The sequence below is a fragment of the Ochotona princeps genome, chromosome 23 (genome assembly GCF_030435755.1).
Source record: "Ochotona princeps isolate mOchPri1 chromosome 23, mOchPri1.hap1, whole genome shotgun sequence".
Taxonomy (NCBI): Eukaryota; Metazoa; Chordata; class Mammalia; order Lagomorpha; family Ochotonidae; genus Ochotona; species Ochotona princeps.
In genome coordinates, this window is record NC_080854.1 from 12,245,199 (window position 1) to 12,268,933 (window position 23,735).

Here is a 23,735-nt window from a genome sequence, read left to right on the forward strand (position 1 = left end):
AGCTCTGGTTGTTGAGGCTATTTGGGGAATGAATCATCAAATGGAAGATCTTTCTCTATATCTCTCCTCCTTTCTGTAAAATCTGCCTTTTCAAGAAAACATTTAATCTGGGCCCAGCAGCGTGGCCTAGCAGCTAAAGTCCTCACCTTGAAAGCCCCGGGATCCCATACGGGCGCCGGTTCTAATCCCAGCAGCTCCACTTCCCATCCAGCTCCCTACTTGTGGCCTGGGAAAGCAGTCGAGGACGGCCCAATGCATTGGGACCCTGAACCCGCGTGGGAGACCCGGAAGAGGTTCCAGGTTCCCGGCTTTGGATCGGCGCGCACCGGCCCGTTGCGGCTCACTTGGGGAGTGAATCATCGGGTGGAAGATCTTCCTCTCTGTCTCTCCTCTTCTCTGTATATCTGGCTGTAATAAAATGAATAAATCTTTAAAAAAAAAAAAGAAAACACTTAATCTTTAAATTTTTAATCTTTTCTCCCGGCCAATTATACTTTGTTTTTGTTTTCCCATCCTTGTTTCCTATTCATTTCCTCTGCATTTGCTTTCTTCCTACAATAGGTAATTTAGCGGCTCTTTCTTGAGGAAAGCCTAAAAGTGAAGGGGTATGAAATTTCCCTCAGCCTAATACTGGAATACTGAAGTCTGGGTCAGAGCTATTGTTCCACCAGCATTATGATTCTCTTGTATTCTGGCCTCTTTACAGAAAAAGTTTTCTTGTGAACATATTGCACCTTCACAAGAAAATCTTTTCTTCTCAGGTAGTTTTAAAGGTTTCTAAAATCCTTGGAGTACCGTAATTCAATGCACACAAAAGGGTGCCAATTTTATTTTAATTTGTCCAAGATCCTGCACCTCTCTAACTCTAGAAAGTCCCATTTCTTCTCTTGGAATATTCTTTTTCCTCCTCCATTCCTGTGGTCTAAGCGCTCTCCTTAGGGGCTATTTGGATGGCATTCTACTAATAGGCCTTCTTAGTCTAAATCTATTAATGGCTTGCATGCTTTTCACTCCCAACTCAGAGAACATCCTCAAATCTCATGTTTACTTCCGACATCTGTGTTTTACCCACCCATTACATTTTTTTTAAAGATTTATTTTATTTTATTACAATGTCGGATATACAGAGAGGAGGAGAGACAGAGAGGAAGATCTTCCACCCGATGATTCACTCCCCAAGTGAGCCGCAACGGCCGGTACACGCCGATCCAAAGCCGGGAACCAGGAAAATCTTCTGGGTCTCCCACACGGGTGCAGGGTCCCAATGCATTGGGCCGTCCTCGACTGCTTTCCCAGGACACAAGCAGGGAGCTGGATGGGAAGTGGAGCCGCCGGGATTAGAACCAGCACCCATATGGGATCCTGGGACGTTCAAGGTGAGGACTTTAGCTGCTAGGCCACGCCGCCGGGCCCACCATTACATTTTTAATTACTATATTCCTTCCTTTAACTGCAAATTTGGTAGATTTGAGTAAAAACACAAGCATTTAAAGAAACATGCTCTTTTCCCCTCCTGGGTTAATGCCATTTCTGAGCTACAATAAAATTATAACTACAGGTAAAAATAGCATGAGTATTACACAGAACCAAAAGTTGGCACACCATTGTTTAAAATGAGGGGCAGAGATTCCTTGTATCCTATACAATCTTAAAAACAATTTAAAAAAAGAAAAATAAAAAAGGGCCCGCATCATGGCATAGTAGGCTAGCAGCCTCCACCTGTAGTGTTAGCATCCTATATGGGCACTAGCTTGTGTCCTGGCTGCTCTCTCTCTTATCTAGCTCTCTACTTATAGCCTGGGAAAGCAGCAGAGGACAGCTCAAGGCCCTGAACCCTACATTCACATGGTAGACCCAGAAGTTGTTCCTAGCTCTTGGTTCCTTTCGGACTGACTCTTCTGTCCACTGTAGCCATCTGGGGGGAGTGAGCCAACAGATCAAAGATCACTGTCTTGCCTTTCAAATAAATAATCTTTCAATAAATAAGAAATAAATAACTGAAAAGGAAAGAATAAGATGGGAAGGCATTTGGTCTAAGTTGTTAGGATGCCAGGGAAGTTGCTCACATTCCATAGCACAGTTCCTGGATTCAATTCCCAGCTCTGGCTCCTCATCTAACTTCTTGGTAATACAGATTCTGGGAGGCAGAAAACAGCTCAAGCAGCTAGGCCTCACCCACCCACATGGGACACCCAGCTTCAGGTCCTAGTTTCATGGTCTACAGGAAAATGCCTACACCTAAAAGCTTTTTTTTTTTCAATTATTATTTAAAAACAATTGCAACATATAGGGTGGCCCTTTGGTGCAGCACTATAATGCCACCACATCCCATACTGAAGTGTACGGACTTGAGTTCCAGCTCTAACTCAATTCCAGATTCCTGCTAATTCCCACCCCAGGAAACTCAAGTACTCTAAGTGCTGAGTCCCTGTCATCCATGCAAGAGACCTGGATAGAGTTCCTGGCTCCCGACTTCAGTCTGGCCAGCCCCAGCTGTTGCAGGCATTCGGGATTCAATCAGCAGATGGCAACTCTTGGAAAAAACAAACCCTCTTGACAAAGTTTTCAAATATATGTAATTGATCTGCACTTTAAATATGTAAGTCTCAAAAACTACTGAATTAAAAAGTCATAAAATGGTAAAGTATAATAGGAAATGTCTATCAAAATGCAAAAGACGTACCATCAAAATAAGTTATCTCTGGGAAGAGGAAGATTTAAAACAAGTTATTCTATTACTTAGGCCTTTTAACAAATCTCTTCTTTAGATATGAAATAAACAGAACAAAATGTTCCTGTTAATTCCGGAAAAGTAGCAATTTGAATTATGTGTAAGGGAATATTCTACATTTTTCTGAGTTATTACAGTATGTTAATATTTGTCACTTTAAATGCCACTTTTCACAAAATAACATTAACATATTTGTAAAGGTGAAAGGGTACTTCCAGGACTTTCTTCTGCAATTCAGAAGGAACAGCTGACAAGCTCTTGTAGCTCTTATGAAGATGTTTGGTAATCATCTCCAATAAAAATAAAATGACTTTACAAGTCATTTAACACTTATGTAAAGAAAGCAAAATTTTCACTTAAAAAAAGTACTTACCATAGCTTTAGTGAGGTATCTAAGCCTTCAAATACAAAAGTCAGCTGTACTTCTACAAACTAGCTAACAAATGAAATAAAACACTTTAAAAGATTCATAGCACTAATATCAACAACAATGCCAAAGATGCAACTCCCAATTTTCTCATTCTGAAGCAATCAAAAAATATGCAAAAACTAGCAGAAGTATCTTTTTTGAAAACTCTAGATGTGGATCAAAGACTTGCAACAATACAAGGAGTATTCAGAAGAAAAAATGCTGATCATTGGCTAGAACAACAAACTTTTGTGGCATTTTCACCTATCCCAGTTCCTTCTCCTAGTAATCACACTTCAAAGTATACAAGGACATTTCAAACACTTCATGAAAAACACAATTCAAATTTATTTTGTTGCAAAAAAATTGAGATATATGCAGTCTTTTTCTTCATGAAATTTCCATGAACTTTAAAAAACTTTAAATTCTAATTTAACTTGAAGTTTTGAAACCAGGGACTCAAACAGATAACAGAATACGATCATGTACAGCAGTATTTTTCACAACAAAAAAACAGCTCGAGTGCCCATCAACAAATTAATGGATAAACCAAAGTTGCACATGCATGACATACGTTTCAGCATGATGAAATAAATCAGAAACACAGGGGCTTGGCAGCGTGGCCTAGTGGCTAAGGTCCTCGCCTTGATCCCATATGGCCGCTGGTTCTAATCCCGGCAGCTCCACTTCCTCTCTATCTCTCCTCCTCTCAGTATATCTGACTTTGTAATAAAAATAAAATAAATCTTTAAAAAAAAAAAAAAAAAAGTGGAGCAGGGGCTGGTGCTATGACATAGCAGGCTAAACCTCCACCTGTGGGCACCAAATTCTGGCTGTTCCACTTCTGATTCAGCTCCTTGCTAATAGCCTGGGAGAGCAGAGGAGGATGGCCCAAGTCCCTGAGCGATCCAGTGGAAGTTCCTGCCTCTGGCTTCAGAAGGGCCCAGCCCCAGCTGTTGCAGCCACTGGAGGAGTGAACTGGAAGATGGAAGATCTCTCCCTCTCTCTCCTTCTCACGCTGTAACTTTGCCTTTCAAATAAATAAATAAATCTTTAAAAAAAAAAAAAAAAAAAAATCAGAAACACAGCAGATATTGTATGACTGTACTTTTATGAAGTAGTCAAAGTATAAATTCCCAGAAACTACCAGAGACAAGAGGTTGAGATATGAGCAGTTAATAGGAGCAGTATTTCTGAGTGGGCAATAATAGTTATAACAGTTTTACAACACTGTGAATGCAATTAATGCTGTGAATTCTACACTTATGTATATTTAAAAATATTTAAAATGGTAATTTTATGTCATATTTTACTATAAAAATTGTCATAAACAATGCAGGAAAGTTTTCAGTTTTGTGCACAATATGATCAACACAGCCAAGAAACTCAATTCCAAGGAGATCTGATAAATCCAAAAAGATCACAAATAGACACATGAACATAAAACATCAACAAATGGACTAGGACAATTGAATATCCATGTGCTAAAAAATTAAGGTGGACCCATACTTCTCACCATGTTAAAAATGAACTCAAAATGGATCAAAGACTTAAAGGTAAAAGCTAAAACTATAAAATTCTTGGGAGGAAAGAGAGGTAAAAATGTCCATGATCGGGCTCGGCGGCGTGGCCTAGTGGCTAAGGTCCTCGCCTTGATCCCATATGGCCGCTGGTTCTAATCCCAGCAGCTCCACTTCCTCTCTATCTCTCCTCCTCTCAGTATATCTGACTTTGTAATAAAAATAAAAAAAAATAAATCTTTTAAAAAAAAAAAAAAAAAAAAATGTCCATGATCTCAGATTAGTCAACAGTTTTTAAGATGTCACCAAATGCACAAGCAACCAAAGGAAAAATAGAAAAATTAGAGTATATCAAAAATTTCAAGCCTCTTATTTCAACAGATTTATCAATAAAATGAGAAGACAACTCACACAGGCTGATAAAGGATTTACACATATAATTTCTAACTCTTAAAGAAATAAAAAAAGACAGGCAACCCAATTGTAAAGATGGGCAATAGACCCAAATAGACTTGTCCAAATGGACAAATCTCCAAAGATACACAAATGACCAAGAAGCAAATGAATAGCTACTCAATGTCAGGGTGACCAGAAAGTGCAAATCAAAACCACAATGAGACATTTCTTTATGCCAACTAAGAAGGCCCATAATTAAGACAGAATAATAGCAATTCTTAGCGAGGAAGTAGAGAAACTTGAACCCTCAAAACACTGAAGATGAGGAGGTAAGATAGAGCAGCTACTATGGAAAACAGTACAGCAGTTCAGCAAAAAGTTAAATGTAAGAGAATATGAAACAGCAATTCCACTTCTCAATAAATATTCCAGAAAAATGAAGATATGCTCACATAAATTCTACAACAAATGTTTAGAATAATATTAAGCACAACAGCCAAAATGTAGAACCAACACAAATGACCCTAAGATTACACAAAATGTAACATTTATTCAGCCATAAAAAGAACTATCACATGCTTCAACGTGGATGAACCTCCATGTTAAATGACTCACCATATCAACAGCTACACAAAACAGACTGGTGGACACCAGAGAAAGCAAATGCTAACAGGTGCAGCATTTCTCTTGGAGACTATCCTGGAAGCCGGCATGATGGTTCAACTGGCTGATCCTCTGCCTGCTGGTGCCAACAGCCCATATAGGTGCTGGTTTGTGCCCAGCTGCTTCACTTCCAATTCAACTCTTTGCTTCAAGTCTGGGAAAGCAGTGAAGGATGTCCCAGGTCCTTAGGACCTTGTACCAACATGAGAGACCCAGAAAAAGCTCCTGGCCCTGGCTTTGAACAGGCTTTGCTCTGGCTGTTGTGGTCATTTGGGAATTAAACAGTGGATGTAAGATCTTTCTGTCTCTCCTCTGTAAACCTATCTTTTCAACAAAAATAAATCTTAAAAAAATAAAAAGAACGATCCTGGAATTGGTGGTGATGGTTGCATAACACAGTGAATACAATTTTAAAACCACTGCAATTTTCAGTTTTATGTTAGCTTAAGTATTAATTTAATAGAAAATAATATGCATTATAAAATATCAAGCATTCAAATGTACAAAGATGTATTAAAACTCTACAGTGCAGGACATAAATATGGCTAGGAATAAAGACCTCAATACACAGAGATTTCATTGATTAAAAGACAGTATTCTACAAAGATGGTAATTCTCCCCCAACGTTTAAAACTTGGGAGAGAGAGGGTGGGTGAAGGGATAGGGGATCCTACCCACTGGCTTACTCTCCAAATTTCACACAGTAGGACTAAGCCAGGTTAAACCAAGAGCAAGACCTCAATCCATATCCCCTCATATGTGCCAGAGACCCACTTATTGAGCCATTCTTCCTGCATCCAAGATTCCGCATTAGCAGGAAGCTAGAATCAGGAACTGGAGGCATCAAATCCAAATGTTTGGAGATGGGATGCAGGCATACAAACCGCCTGGCCAAATGCCTATTCCGTTTTTCCAAAATTCAATAAAAATATCATTGGGTTTTTTACTGCAATCTACAAATTTACATGATGTCAAAGTCCCAAGCATCATCAGAGTGTCCATTCAACTCCAAGATCTTCCACTTCTGATACAGCTTCCTACCAATGCACCTGGGAAAGTCAGTGACTAAAGGCCTGAGCACTTGGGAACTCCTGGTCTTGGTCCGTCCCCACCCAGCCTCAGCGGGCACTGGGAACTCCTGGTCTTGGTCTATCCCCGCCCAGCTACAGCGGGCACTGGGAACTCCTGGTCTTGGTCGATCCCTGCCCAGCTACAGCAGGCACTGGGAACTCCTGGTCTTGGTCCGTCCCCACCCAGCTACAGCGGGCACTGGGAACTCTTGGTCTTGGTCCATCCCCGCCCAGCTACAGCAGGCATTGGGAAATGAACCAGCAGATGGACTATGTTTCTCTCCCTTTCTGTGACACACTGCCTTTCCAATAAATAAATAAATAAAGTTTTTTAAAGAAATCCTAACTCCCCAAGGTATTAGTAAGCAGGTTCCTTGGAGGATGACTATTTGTCCAGGAAAGAAGCACCCTGAATGCTTTAGTTCTGTCATAAAGAAAGCCCCCGAAAGCTGTTTTGCCCCTTCACCAACTGATGACAGAGAGAAGCCACCATCTATGAACCATGAAACAAGTCTTCATTAGCCATTGAATCTGAAAATGTCTTGTGATCTTAGAATTCCCAGAATTCAGAACTGTGAGAAATAAAATATCTGCCAGCTTCCTAGTCTGTGGTAGTTTATTTTGTAACAACAGCCAGAACTAAGTTCTCCTTTGTTGAGGACAGTTTTTTTTTTTTTGATAACTGATAAGCTATCACTAAATATCACATGGAGTGCAAAAAAGCTAAAAATAATCCAGGTAATCTTTTAAATAAAAAATCAGCCTTGGAAGACATTATGTGTCATGACCTATTCTGAAGCTATATTAAGTAATTAGCTTATGTGGGCAGTGGTGCAAAAACAAAGAAAGTGACCAATGGAATAGAATTAAACCCAGAAAGAGATACACATATTATATTGCCACATAAGTTAGAACAAAAGCAGCTTGGGAATACAGAGCAGGAGGGACAGTCTTCAGTAAGTAATCCTGAGTCAAGTGGTCCACCATATGGAAAAATACGTGCCTTGATTCCTACCTTCTAATAGACAAAAATAAATTCCAGATGAGTTGCCATTTGAACATGGAACCCAAAAGATAAACATTCTGAAACAGATATAAAATGCCTTCACCAAGGTGGGCATTGGTCCTACAATATGGGATGCACACATTTCACATAACAGTGTCTAGTTAATAGTATCAGCTGCTATACTTTGATCCAGCTTCCTCATAAAGTAAGTGCCTCAGAAGGTAGCAGATGATGGTCCAAATGCCCGAATTCCTCCACCCACAAGGGAAGTGCAGATCCTGGTTTTGGCCTGGCCCATTGTTGGCACTTGCAGGCATCTGTTTGTCTCTCTGACTTTCAAATAAAATGAACATTTTTAAAAACTGAAAAAGGGGAGTATCTTCATGGCCTTTTGAGGAGTCGACAAGTATCCTTCTCTCAGTCTTAAAATCTTTAAGTCCCTGCTGCACTTGACCCAGCTAGCCATCTAATGGTCAACACAAAGGGAAGTTTCCAAGCTGCAGCAAAAACACTGATCTGTCTGGTTATTCTTCAGTTCCAAAAGATAAACCCCTTTTTAGGGTTTGACTTATATGTAACAACTTTACAATAAAATCACAGTATTTTGATGAGCTTTGTTGTTTCAGTTTTACAGTGTCTATCCACATATAAAGAAGAAATAAGCAGAGTAATTTTTATACCTTCTCATCTCAAATTCATTAGAGACAGAATTAGAAAAGTATGGTAGAATATTGCTAGACTTGAACAAAATAATCTACAATTTCTTCCCTTTCCCAAATTTCTAATATCTATTGAGAGACTCGGTCATACCCAGCTCATCTCAATCATGAATGACCAAGATTTATACTGTCCCTCATGTGGACCTCATAACATATACTGGAGAGCATAGAAACAACACGTGTACCCAATGACTTCACAAAGTGGAACTGCTGAATAATCTCTCCATTATTAAAATCAGAAAATATGCCCAAGTATTTTTCTTCAAAGGTTTTTCTCCACCAGAAGTTTTTGTTCTTTCAACACTTACAAAGTTAGTTTCATCAGTTTGGTCTATCGTAAGTACAAATGATCCAAAACATAGTCCTTACCACCTCTCTTGGAAAATCCTCTCTTCCGTGTTTGATAATCTTCACAGTCATTATTAGATTCTTCAATAAAAGTTTAACATGTTAATAGCACCAAAATAACATAATCACTACAGAATAGAACTCTCACCAGATAAATCAGAAAAACTAAGTTTTTATAAGCTATAATACATTTTAGCTTTACCTCTTGTGATTTTAACAGACAAAATATTACTCCATTTCTTATACAAATTATATAATGTATACTAGTGTTAATTATTAAGAATATAACTGAGAGCCTGCTGTTTGTCAAGTGCTACCCTAGGCAAAAACAAGAATTTAATAAATATTAACTTGACTAAAAATACTTTCAAGATTATTTAAACTATTAAGTAATCAAGTGGTATTCAAATGTGGTCCAGCAGACAAGCAGAAAACATGTCTGTCCTACTTACGGATACCAACATGTATTTTTCTGTAACTTACCATTCTTAACAAACCTGAGACATCAGTGTTTTCTTAGAGACATGTAAATTTTTCTCATTCATCATAATAAAATAACTCAGGAATAGCCTGGCTTTTCTGTTTTTAATGACATTGACAAGCAGCATTACTGGGATTTTTAACTAATAATATTAGTATCACTACATTGAGACCTGCATAAGAGTTATCTGGAGATTAAAATTAATTCCTAGACATCCTGGAATGTTTTATTCCAAAAAGTGAAGCATGGAGATTGGCATGAGCTCCTCCACTTCCTATCCAGCTCTCTGCTTAAGGCCTAGGAAAGAAGTGAAGCATGGCTCAAAGCCTTAGGATTCTGCACCCATATGAGACCCAGAGGAGGCTCATGGCTCCTGATAAGCTTAACTCTGGCCATTGTGGCCATTTGATGAGTGAACCACTGGGCAAAGATCTTTGTCTCTCCTCCTTTCTGTAAATCTGCCTTTCCAATGAAAAATAAATAAGAAAGAAGAAGGAAAGAGAAGGGAAAGGAAAGGGAGGCAAGTAGAGGAGAAAAGAGGTGAGAGGAGGGGAGGTAAGGGGAGGGGAAAAGAAAAAGAAGAAAGGAGAGAGAGAGAGAGTGTGTGTGTGTGTGTGTGTGTGTGAGAGAGAGAGAGAGAGAGAGAGAGAGAGAGAGAGAGAGAGAGAGAGAGAGAGGGAGAGAGGGAGAGAGAGGGAGGGAGGGAGGGAGAAAAAGCAGAGTAATAACCAGGAATGAACAATTTTTAAAAAGTCTAAGTCCTCAGTATTAATCTAACTTTAAGTTTTCAAGGTTTCACCAAAGCTACACTTAGGAAATGCACAAATGATTTCAAGGAATCTTGTATATGTGACTGATGTTTAATATTTAAGAACTTAAAGTCACTCAGCAGTTTGCAGGTTATTAGCTAGGTTCCTGTAATAGCACCAACCTACTTAACAATCTATACTGTTTTACAATAAACAATGACCACAGCTCTAGTTGCACGTCTCTATTTGAGCTATAGTAGTCAAGTAGGAAAGATTCCTGAAAAATCATCTAATAACGACTGTCACGAAAGTGGGATTTAATACAGAGGCGACAAGCCAGAAAAAAACATTTTATAACAAAATTTAATCCTGGTAAATAAATATAGCATTCTTTGCCCAAAGGGAAAAAAAAAACTAATTTGGAATAAACAACAAAAAAATGAGTCTCTCATTATCCTCAGCTAATTATTTCCCTAAGACAAACAGTTATTTTGTATGCACTGAAAATTAATTAGAATAATGTTACCAGAGAGGTTAGGTGGTAGACACATGGAAATAATTTGTAATATTTTTTTCAACTGCTTGTAAATCACACTAGTTTAAAATAAACATTAAAAAGAAAAATGAGCACTGTAGAGACTGAAAGTCTAGCACAACTAAAATGTAACAGTGACTTCAAGATTGGTTAGAACCTGCTAATAACTATGTAAGAATAACATATACAATTTGCATCTGGTACTGTTCTAAATGCTCCATTTGTAATAACTTTTTAACTGTCACAACCTTGTAAAGCAGGTTTCAATCTCATTTTATAAGTAGGGAAAATAATAAGCAGAGAAGTTAAATACTTTATGCAAGATAATGAGGCTTCAAGGACCACGATGTTAGTCTCAAATGTATGGTGTTGAGCTATAAATCCTGGTCTTTTATATTACACGGTAGCAACCCAGGAAAATGAGGAGGAGGAGAAGGCACCACAAAACACACTGTTCACTTTGTGCAGAATGAAAACTTCTACCATATTCTCAAAACCCACACCAAGGAGCTTGGCAACAACTTTGAGAATTAATTAACTTAATCCATACCTAATTTTTTTAATGTTCTAGAAGCTAAGAATGAAAACATAAAAAGATAGGTTAAAGTGAAGAAATTAAACCACTACATAAAAGAAAGTTCTCTCAAGACTTGTGAGAAACTGGAATTTGTGTTCAAAAGTTCTCTGGTGTCCAAGGACAGGGAGTTGTCTTGACAAGTAAAATTGATCTTAAATGTCAAGCATGTTAAACCTTGAAAACTTAGAATACAAACAAACAGAATTGCAAAAGATGAAATCTGATGCTGTTTTCCTTCTCTCACAAATACTATTTTTATGTCATATATGTTATTACTTGAATAAGACAGAAAAAGAGAAGCAGGGAGAACAAACCGGTAATTTGGAGGAACAATCTTACTTGATACATTAAAACCCCACCTTATTACAAAATGGCTTTAAGGTTGATTTGGACTTTGTAAATCAAAGAACAAACCTTAAATAGCTACGAAATAAGGACAGCATTCATTGTTTACCATAAAAACAGTCTGCTATTGAGCTTTGTTCTTTTACATGCATTCTCAGTTTGCCTAACAACCTATAAAATGGATGGCCTCTAACCTACAGAACAGGAAACTATGGCTTAAGATTAAGCAACTTGTTCTATCACTCAGCTTAGCAGGTAAACAGGGCAGAAGCAAGAACCAAGTACAGAATTCAAAACAGACTGTTATGAAGCTTCCATAAAGCAATAACTACAAAACAGAAGCAGCATCAGAATCATGAAAGATTCTTTTTAAACACAAGTTACAAGGCTTTTACACACTTCTAACAGATTTGGGAAAGCAACATTTATGCTAGTCTCATCATTTTCTGTATTCCTGTAAACCAGAATATAAGTATCTTTGACAGAAATGTCTTTACTTTAGGCAGTAATTCATATTCTTATAACTTATGTCACAGACTTACTGGAATCTAAATGGTACCTTAAAGATCCCAACTTGTACTTAAAAATCAAGTGGAGTTTCTTTCACTTCATGATTGTTCTTTCCATTTTCACCTGTTCTTAGCACAGCATTCAAAAGTTGTACCCCTCAGACTGACTAACACAGACAGCATAGCTGAATGTCTGAATCTGTCACTGGCAACCCAGTAACATCCTTGACGGCTCTGGATTACAGCTCATTTATACAAGAAGAGTTATAACTAAACCAGACCAAGACATTTAATCTTCATTGTTCTATGGCATGCATTCTTCAAACATGATTTTGAAGTCACTACAAAACATTAAACTTACCTCTCCAGAAACCAGAGCTATCACCTTCTTCAAACTTACTATGTGAAAAACCTATGCAAAATATAAAGAATTTTGTAAAATTCTGAAAACTGTTTTTAAAAAAGGGGTGAGCTTACAGAAACTACTGCCACTGATACTCCTTTAAAATAATTCACATAAAATGGACTATTCAGTCAACACCCATTCAGGCTGCATTACAATTTCTTTTTTAATTTATCAACTCCATCCTCTTAAGATTATAAATAACTATTTCATTCTTATGTTACTGCAATTGTAATACACTCCTCTACATGCACATGGACTGAACAGGGGTGCACAGCAGCATGACAATATACTTTCTAATCAAAGTATTGACACTTAAAACATTTCACAAATTGCTAACTTCTTTAACAATTAAGTCAAATTATACAATAATTATATACTACTCTAGTTTTATTCATTCTGAGACTTTAAATTGCACTTGATATGTGTCAGCTGATTATGGTTTATAGCCCTTGCCTAGTTTCTTGCTGGACCATGATCCTTTTATTTTTCATTTGTTGAACTCTTTATTTAGTATAGCCATTAAGCCTTTGACTTGGACTATAATGTAAATCAAAAATGTTAAATTCTAAAAAGTCATGACTCACTATTCAGTAACTTTTCCCTTCCCACTAACACGGAAATTTTGTTACCATTTTTCTGTTTACCACTTAACGCAACAAGTTTTTAATTAAGCTATGCTTTCAGATTTCACTTTTCATAAAAACCTCTCTCCCCCTCTCAAACCTTTAAATACAGCTTGCAGAAGAATGCATCTCTGGACAAATTCTCTATGACTAATTTTAAAAGTACCCATCCTCCAAAAAAGTAAAAATGTTGAATCTTGGGTCCGGAGGCGTGGCCTAGCGGCGAAAATCCTCGCCTTGAACCCCCCGGGATTCCATATAGGCGCCGGTTCTAATCCCGGCAGCTCCACTTCCCATCCAGCTCCCTGCTGTGGCCTGGGAAGGCAGTCAAGGACAGCCCAATGCACTGGGACACTGCACCCGTGTGGGAGACCCGGAAGAAGTTCCTGGTTCCTGGCTTCAGATCGGCGCGCACCGGCCCGTTGCGGCTCACTTGGGGAGTGAATCATCGGGTGGAAGATCTTCCTCTCTGTCTCTCCTCCTCTCTGTATATCTGACTTTGTAATAAAACAAATAAATCTTTAAAAAAAATGTTGAATCTTAATTCTTTGCAAAATAAATAAATAAATAAATAAATAATTCTTAGTGTAGATAGCAAATATGAGGGTACTTCAAAAAGTTAACAGAAAATAAAAGGTTAAGCTGCCACTTATGGCACTGGTTTAAGTTCTACCTGCTCAACCTCCAATCCAGCCCCCTGCTAGTATACCTGGGAAAGCAGATGATGGCCCAAGCACCCTCACATGGAAGTCTCTGATGGAGTTACTGGCTCCTGGCTTTGGTCTGGCCCAGTCCTGGCCAATGCAGCCATTTAGGGAATCAGCAGATCTAAGAGCTATGATAACTGGTCAGGGAGGGAGGTAGAAAGCTACTATACTGCCTTTCAAATAAATTTTTTAAATCCCTAAAAATTATTTCATTTGCTACTTGAAAGTGTGATAAAGAACGTGAAAGCATTCCCTGAAGATCCTCAAAAATTCTTGGGAAAGGTATCCACTTTATATATCTAATAAACTAAATAAAAACAAAAAACTTGAAAAATGTGCGGTCACTTAAGTTTTGATTTTAAGATATCTTACATATTTACCTCTACTTCCAAAGCCCTTCGCAACTCCAAAACCACCTCCAGTGGACATACTCTCTCTTCTAGTAGATTCGCCAGCATCTGAAAAAGTTCAGATAAACTCTTCACATATCAAGTTAAGTACATCATCAAAAACTAGAAACCAACTGAATCTCCGTGCTAAAGAGACTTCCAAGATGGGAAGAGAGTATTAGAGACACAGTAGTAACCAATACACCTGCAATTTTTTAGAATACAAAAATTATGACACTAAGGTAAAAACATCAATTCACTACTGATAAAATGCACCTTTTATCAGTTACTTATTTACTGGAGTCTTACAATCAGGAAAATCAGTAGCAATGATTCTATGTGCTTAAACCTCACTTGAAGCGCCAATTATTACACATCGCCCCTGTGAGAAAGTCACAGCTATTGAAAACCTTATAATCTTGTTCTCCTTTTTAACTGCTTATATTTCTAGTATTTGTATCTCTATGAATCTTTCAACTTTTAGAATTAAAAAATTATGGGGTAGATGTTAAAGTCACTGGGATTCCCACATCTCATATGGGTATGCTTGGATTTGAGCTCTGCTTCTGCTTCAGCTTTCTGCTATTCAGATGGAGTTTTTGGCTCCTGGCTTCAACCTTGTCCAGACCTTGGTGTTGCAGGCATTTGGGCAGTGAACCAGTAGATGGAAGATCTCTGTCATTCTTTCAAATACAACAATAAAGTTAAAAATTTTATTTCAGAGTATGGTCATTTAGCTAAATCGTTAAGAAGCCAATTAAAACACCCACATCCCATTATTAGCTCGGAGATAATGAGCAGCTCTGGCTCCTGACTTGTTTCCTGCTAATGCAGCCTGGGAGATGGTGATGATGGCTCAACTAAACGAGTGTCTGATACTCGGGAGATTCAGGAGTTTCTAACTCTCAGCTTCAGTCCTGCTCAGTCCAGTTCTGAATTTAGAGAATGAGCCACCAAATTGGAGCTGTCTCTTGTCCTCTGTATCTCTAACTGCCCTGCAGACAGTTTACAAAAAAAACTTTTTTTTCATTGCCCACCTCCTACGAAAGAACTTTTAATCAAAAGTAGGAAGGGATTATATAAGAAAAATTGCAAGTTTTACTTTTTTCCATGTAATTCTGAATACCCAAGACTTCAGCTCACATTAAACAACTTCCCACACTTTACACTGTGAATATCTAATATTTTCACCTTTCCACATGCTATTGCTTCAATATGACAGTTTCCATTTTTCTACTTTTCCTACAGAAAGCCATTTCACTAGACACCGGTTCTGACAAGCTTCATTCAGCCCTCCATCGTAATCTTTCCTCCACATGTCCAAGGTACATTGTCTGTACCTTTTTTCAGTAAGAGTTATCCCAAAAGTTCATGGAAAATATTTATTACAGAAAAACTATGCATGAATTTCAATTTTGACACCAAAATAAACTTAGTTTTCCATAAACATTTGGAATTACTCTAGTATTTCTTTCCCTGTGCTTCTTTATCACTAAACTAAGAATTCTGAAGGCTGAGGCTGGATGGCAAGCAGCACAGTTATTTAAAAGAAACAGGAAACAGTTTTAAAACAGCATAAACTGACACTTTAAATCATCCCTGGGAAAAACTAAAGCATGCCTGATAATCACTACAAATCTTTCTTCTAATTTTATTTTTGATTATGTTTACATATGTACACAGTTGAGAAGGATGCATGCCCATGAGGACTAATGATTAGGGTGGGAAGGGTCCAGGAATAGGGCAAGTAGACGAGATCATGTTTCCAAGTTTCTTTTTCTTCTTCCTGTATCTGGGAGAAGGCGGGAGAGAAAGGGAGAAGCCACATTCAGCAGCATCCTAACTGCATCAGTACCCAGGGATGGGGAATGGCCACCCAGTGTCCTCCCAGGGTCCCTGATGTGGAGTATGCTCCAAGGGTTCTGCTCTCCATCATCTCCTTGTTAAAGGGATGTTAAAGGAGATCTAGGAAGTTCCTCAGGTCACCTGCAAAACTGTATGTCCACTTGAGTATTTTCACCAGATTTTAAAGATCTCTGCAACTCATGAAATTAAAGCCACAATTCTGCAAGCACAAAAAACTAATCAACATTATGCTAAAATCTGAGAAGCTGTCAACATCAAAAAATCATAACCAAGTATGCAAGTTTTACTGAAAAAAAAAAAACTACATAAAGTGCTACCAGTGGGCATTTGCCTTAGTATTTAAACACCTGTGTCCCACATCAAGAATGCCTAGATCCTAATCTGGTTCTATTCCCAGTTCCAGACTCCTCCTAACACATACTCTGAGAGACAGCCCTTGATGGCTCAAGCAGCTGGTCGCTGCCAACCCCAGGAGGGGTTCAGGTTCAGGTCCCAGATTGACCTGGCTGGCCCAGTCTCAGATGTTATGGACATGTGGAGAATAAGACAGAGGATACAAAATCTCTTTTTCTTTCTGCCTTTCAATGAAATACAAAAAAATATTAATCAAACGTACTAAATAAAAAAGAATACTTCCAAAAATGTCAGGTGAACGATAAAGGAAGCTTTACATTCAAGGCTCTACAGGATTTCTTAGAGTATGTGAAGTATAATGAGAATTGTTTTGAGTACTAATTTTTAACTGAGCTCTGATCAGAAATTTAATGTGTATTTCAACCTAAAACTACAGAAGTAAATTTAGAATAAAATCTGACTCTGTGATTGTTTCTTCATTGAAAAGGGATTTCAAAAAGTATCACATAACTTCTTCATACATATTTTTTTTAAAAGATTTATTTATTTTTATTACAAAGTCAGATATACAGAGAGGAGAGACAGAGAGGAAGATCTTCCGTCCGATGACTCACTCCCCAAGTGAGCCGCAACGGCCGGTGCTGTGCTGATCCGAAGCCAGGAACCAGGAACCTCTTCCGGGTCTCCCACATGGGTGCAGGGTCCCAAAGCTTTGGGCCATCCTCGACTGCTTTCCCAGGCCACAAGCAGGAAGCTGGATGGGAAGTGGAGCTGCCGGGATTAGAACCGGCGCCCATATGGGATCCCGGGGCGTTCAAGGCGAGGACTTTAGCCACTAGGCCACGCCGCCGGGCCCTTAATATATGTCAAAATACTAATAAATAAATATATATATATATATATATATATATATATATATATATATATATTTCAAAACACTTAGATATTCCTAAATGTAATACTTAAGATACATCATTTCTAATATTAGAAATACAATTCACAGTTGACTCTTACAGCACAATTAAAAAGTCCAAATCAGCTATGCATCTTACTACAGGCTTGAGAAACAATATATGCCAATTTTAGGAATTTTTATTAGTAACATGGAGATTTTAAACGTAAAACCTAAATTGCAGATTTAGTTTTCCAAAAGTCAGATGAATACAACACATCAATCTAGCTTCCAGCTCCTTCTGTAAGGACTCTCTAGTGATCTTTAAAAATGATTTACTATTGGGCCCAGTGTGGTAGCCGGCGAAAGTCCTCACCTTGCACGCACCAGGATCCCATATGGGTACCAGTTCTAAACCCAGCAGCCTCGCTTCCCACCCAGCTGCTTGCTTGTGGCCTGAGAAAGTAGTCAAGGACAGCCCAAATCCTTGGGACCCTGCACCTGTTGGGGTGACCTGGAAGAGGCTCCTGGCTCCTGGCTTCGGATTAGCTCAGCTGTGGCCACTGCAGCTACTTGGGGAGTGAAATCAGCGAATGGAAGATCTTTCTCTCCGTCTCTCCTCCTCTGTGTATATCTGACTTTACAATAAAAATAAATATATCTTTAAAAAAAAGAAGCAACGTGTGCTTGTAAGACTGGAGGGGAGAACAAAAAAGAGGGGAGGGAACTTGGGGAGTGGGAGGAAGGAGACCCCAGTGCCTATTAAACTGTATCATAAAACAATTTTAAAAAGGAAGCAATGTGTGTCATTACAACACATAATGTGTGTTGTTACAACTGAACTGCTAGGTGGCCCATGCCCAACAATGAGGTTGAAAAGAGTCAGTGGCCCAAGATGAGTGAATTTCCATTGCACAAGCTTAAAAATGCAGAGTAATACTGAGCTTAATGGTTTAAATGTAGATTCTCTGGTTATTGAACACATCTAGGTGAACAAACCTCAAACTACATCATTCTATCTACAGACTGCATGGTCCTATTAACCACACATAGTCTGATTACCCCACATGTTAGCCTCATGTGATTCCTCCCACCACATTAAGATGATCCTCATCAAAAGGAACATACTGTTTCTAAAGCAGAACAGCAGGTGATACAGAAAAAAAAATTTCCTTCAGAAACTGCAGAAACTAAACTCATAGATTGGGAATAAATTCAACACAAAATACAAATTTTAAAGAACAGCTTCCAATGATTATGAATATATATGAAAAATACCAATAAACTTAAAAAAACAAATTTAAGGGTAAGTGTTAATGTATACTGAAAACTACCAAACATAACTAAGGCATCATCTAAAAGAAAACTGGTCATACAGCTTTTAAACTTTAGCAGGGCAAATTCCTAGCATTTTACTATCAAATGTAAAATAGCAGCATTGCAGCACAACAGGTTAAGCAGCTTCCTACAATGCCAGCAATCCATATGGGTACCAGACCAAGTCCCAGCTGCTACATTCAGCCCCCTGCTAATGTGTCTGGGAAAGCAAGAGAGGATGGCCAAGGTTCTTAGGCCCCTGCATCCACATGAAGACTAAAATGAGATTACTGGCTCCTGGGCTCCTGACTCTAGCCTGTTGCAACCCCACTACTGCAGCAATTTGGGGAGTGAACTAGCAGGTACAAGTCTCCCTTTTAAATTCTGTCTTTCAAAATAAAGAAAGTTTCCACCTAACTCCAGTGAGACTGGCCTATGTTCAGAATTCTGCTAACAATACCTGCTGGCATGGACGTGGGAAGAAAGGTGCCCTCCTTCACTGCTGGTGGGAGTGTAGGCTAGTACATCCACTGTGGAAATCAGTATGGAGAGTGCTTAGAGAACGCCAAACAAATTTACCATATGACCCACCCAGCTATCTCGCTCCTAGGAATATTACCAAAGGAAATGAAATCTGCATATGAGAAGGGGATCTGTAATCCTATATTCACAGCAGCACAATCTACAAAAGCAAAGACATGGAAACAATCCAGATGCTCGTCCAAAGAGGAGTGATCAAAGAAACTGTGGTTCATCTAGTCCATGGAATACTACTCAGCCATTACAAAGAATGAAATCATACCATATGCAACTAGATGGTTCCAACTAGAGACCATTATGCTCAGTGTAATAAGTCAATCCCCAAAGGACAAATACCATATGTTCTCTTTGATATAAAGCAGCTATCATGCAAACTGTAAGATCAGTAATGCTTTCCATACTATTTTTGCTGCAACCCATGTGTTTTAATGTTTTTGTTTTCATTTGCATTTCTTCCAAATAGTTTCTTTTCTCTTATCAAATTCTTCACCAACTCATAGATCACACAGTAGCATCATTTTACCCAAGAATCTTTCATGGTTTTTTTTTCATTTCTTCAACACATTAGTTATTCAGTAGCATGCTACTTAACTCCAAGGTGCTGTTTATTTTTTGTTTTAACTTCATTCCTGTTGTTGACTTTATTTCATGGCTCTCTCATTTAAGGGAATGTATGGCTTAACAGAGACTATCATATCCAGATGTGAAGATACAATGCAGTATGCATCTCTACTTCCAAATCAAACACGGACTCCCATTAAAACTGTTGGACATACCTAGACAATGGGATGCTGGACTATATGACATTGTCTGTACCAGCAATGGTGGGGCACACTTAAATAACAGACTGATGAACTTATGACTGCTTATGAAGGACTATACTATCATTAATAATTTGGGGGAAAATCAGTCGGGGCAAGGAAATTTGGGTAGGGTGTAGAGAAATCCCAGACCCTATAGAATTGTACCATAAAATTCAAAATTTAAAGTCTTTAAGACATGGACCACAGATAGGTATTTTGCTAACCCAGATTCTTTTAAATCAAGTGCTGATGTTCTATAAGCAAATTAAAAAATGATATTTATTGGAAAGGCAGATCAGATTTACAGCAAGAAGGAGAGAAAGATTTTTCATCTGCTGGTTCACTCCCCAAGCAGCCACAATGGCTGAAGCTGAACCAATCCAAAGCCTAGATCCAGGAGCTTCTTTTGGGTTTCCCATGCTGGTGCAAGGTCCCAAGGCTTTGGGCCATCTTCCACTGCTTTTCTACGACACAGGCAGGGAGCTGGATGGGAAGAGAGGCTGGGACAGGAACCAGTACCCATTTGGGATCCCAGAGCTTGAAGGGGTAGGGTTAGCCAATTGAGCCATTGCACCAGGCCCTAAATGCAAAATTTTAAACTGCAGGTTTGGGACAACAATCTCTTCAACTTAATACTAGTTAGTTATCAGACCTTATTCTATTTCTTTGCAAGATTCAAAAAAGCGAATCTCTATTTTGCACTACAAGCTTCTACAACCTTTTTTTCACATCAACTGCTAGAAGTCAACAAATATGTTAAAACAAGAAGCTCAATGATGACGTATTTGCCCATCTCTTCCAAAGACAAGTGTCTCATCCACTTAAATTTCCTTTACTTTCAAACAAGTTTTTAAAAAACAGCAAACAGAATTTTAACTGAAAATTTTATTTTATTGTATTTTTTGGGGGATTCCCCCCAAACTCCCACCCCTCAACAGATTTTCCCCATGTTGCTACCATAGTATAGTCCTTCATAAGGAGTCATAATTCCATCAGTCTCTTATTTAAGTGTGCTCCAACACTGCTGGTACAGACAGTGTCAGACAGTCCAGCATCCCATTTTCAGCACATTTCCAACAGTTTCACTGGGAGTCCATCTTTTGTTCAGAAGTAGGAATGCATTATTGCATTGTACTCCCACATCTGGATATGATATATTCCAGTACTGCATGACTATACATTTCCATAAATGAGAACCCATGAAACAAAGTCAACAACTGGTATGAATTAGAGCAACAGCCACAACAACAACAATTACAGCACCATGAAAAAACATGCCACTGAGTAACCAACACAAAGGAACCAACAAAAAGGAAACACAAAAGTCTCTTGGGGAAAATGGTGCTACTGTGTAATCCACGAGCCAGCGATGAATTCGACAAAGTAAAGCATTCGGAATAAATGAAACAAATAAAAAACATCAAAACACATGGGATGTAGCTGGAAAAAAAAATATGGATTGGGTTATTGAAGTTACACTTTCCATGCTGGTTTCCTTATATCAAAGAGAACATATATTATTTGTTCTTTTGTGATTGACTCGTTTCACTGAGCAAAACGGTCTCTAGTTGGGACCATCTAGTTGTAAATGACATAATTTCATTCTTCTTAATGGCTGAATAATATTCTATGCAGTAGATGTACCACAGTTTCTTTAACCACTCTTCTTTGGACGAGCATCTGGATTATTTCCATGTCTTTGCTTTTGTAGATTGTGCTGCTGTGAATATAGGATTACAGATCCCCTTCTCATATGCAGATTTCATTTCCTTTGGTAATATTCCTAGGAGCGAGATAGCTGGGTGGGTCATATGGTAGGTTTGTTTGGCGTTCTCTAAGCACTCTCCATACTGATTTCCACAGTGGATGTACTAGCCTACACTCCCACCAGCAGTGAAGGAGGGCACCTTTCTCCCCACGTCCATTTAACTGAAAAACTTTTAACTGAAAAACTTTTAACTCAGTATCCCAACATTCTACCTATACACTAAATTGCAATAGACTTGACTTTATATCAAACATCTACAAAAGCCTCTATTCATACCATTCTTCAAGGAAGACAAAAACAGTTACCTCTGTTTCCCAAACTTCTCCCAGAGCCAAATCCACTCCTCATGAAATGATCTCTTCTAGAAGAACCATCGTCCATATCTGAGGAAAAGAACATTTCTAAAGTAAAAACAAACAAGAATCCAGGTGGTACTCAAGCTTCAAGCCTTTTAAGGTGCTATACATTGCAGAAAAACAATTATATTAAGAGGGACAATGACCCTAGTAGAAAAATGGATTACAAATATGAATATATGACTCTCCAAAAGAGAAATGAATGGCAACTAAATCTCATTTGTACTGAAAGAACTGAAAATCCTAATAAGAGAATCTATAACCACATGTAAAGTAGAAAACAGTTTTAGGTTTGCTAATACTCAGAACGGTCAGGGACACAGGGAAATAAGTGCTCACTGTATTTAATTATAAACCTGATCAAAGTTTTGATCCTAACTTAAAAGGCACTTCTTTGAAACTATGCTAACATTAATTTCTCCAATGGACATACTCACATGATTACAAAGATACACATAGGGATGCTTTTAGAAGTACTGTGTGTAGCAGTAAGAAAAGTCATCAAGGGAGAATAACGAATTAGGATCATCCAGAGAATAGTACGCACTGTGTTCACAGCCATGAACAGTAAAAGAAATTATATTTAATAATGGATAGAATGTTTGTAAAAACAGACCACAGAAGTCACAACGTAAATTCTACAAGTTTATAAAAATTAGTATAATAATATAAATTATCACAACGGCTCAAATGAGAAGCTATTAAATGATAAACTTTCTGAAGATTCTCTAATACTTAGAAACGTATCCTTCACAACACTTCTATATAACCCATAACTCAAAAGATTAAACTTTAAAAATACTTAAAATTCTATGATAAAAGTGTTAATCAACAGTTCTTCACCAAGAAATCCAGCATTTTATGTCCCATCAGCCTCAGAAGCAACAGGATGCCCAATCTCCCCCAGGGACAAGAGCCCCGGGGGGTGTGTCCTGGCTTTGGGCACACAGTGCATGTTATGGCGCCTCCTATGTGAACTCCTGGGCAGGGGAGCAACATGCCCAGGTGCACACGAAGCATAAGTTGGTCTGCTTCTGTGAGCCAGTCAAGACCCTTACATGCTACTTCAGAAGACAAAAAAAGGTGACTTCTCAGAGTGGCAGTAACAATGCAGGGGACGCAGCCATTGGCACCAACCAGACTTTCTATGGCCCATGAGATGAAGCCATCAGATGAGACTAGGAGGTTTCTCAACCAGGGACACACAATGCCTATACTCCTAAACAGCAGGAAGTAGCTAAAGAAATGAGATGAAACTACATCCTTCAGCAATCTCTAAGAATAGGGGCAGGAAATCTCAGGAAGAAACAAAATATTGACAACTTAAAGTCACAAACTGGAAGCATACCTCCTCTGCCCAGTGTAATCAGGCCTGCCTACTCGTCAAACGACCCCTTTCCCAGGATGTACGCCCCTAACCTGGGACTCGGCGGGGAAGGAATCATCAGCCACTCCCTTTCTAGACTCAGGAGAAGCCAGGCAATGGGGGGAGGCACATTCTCTCTCCCCAGGAACACAAGCTAAAAATACAAACATCTCTCTTTTACCTTTTTCCTCTCTGCTCAATCGATCCCTGAATATCCCTGAATGCGTTTGTGATTTGCTCATCTTTTAAATAAGCCTTGACTAAACCGCTTTACCTCAGTCACCAATTTT

The 23,735-nt window shown here is 38.6% G+C and overlaps 1 protein-coding gene across 2 annotated transcripts in view; it reads right to left on the reverse strand.

The window, feature by feature from the left end:
• The window catches only part of DDX4 (DEAD-box helicase 4), a 63,205-nt gene that overhangs the window by 29,939 nt on the left and 9,531 nt on the right, over positions 1-23,735 (reverse strand). The window contains exons 3-6 of one of the 2 annotated variants that reach the window (XM_058680189.1): positions 22,029-22,106; positions 14,175-14,252; positions 12,420-12,470; positions 8,884-8,943 (exon numbers count right to left, since the gene is read on the reverse strand). In XM_058680189.1, coding sequence (XP_058536172.1) covers positions 8,884-8,943; positions 12,420-12,470; positions 14,175-14,252; positions 22,029-22,106 — 267 coding nt within the window. The remainder of the gene's footprint in view (positions 1-8,883; positions 8,944-12,419; positions 12,471-14,174; positions 14,253-22,028; positions 22,107-23,735) is intronic. The other variant, XM_058680190.1, reaches the window with a different exon arrangement.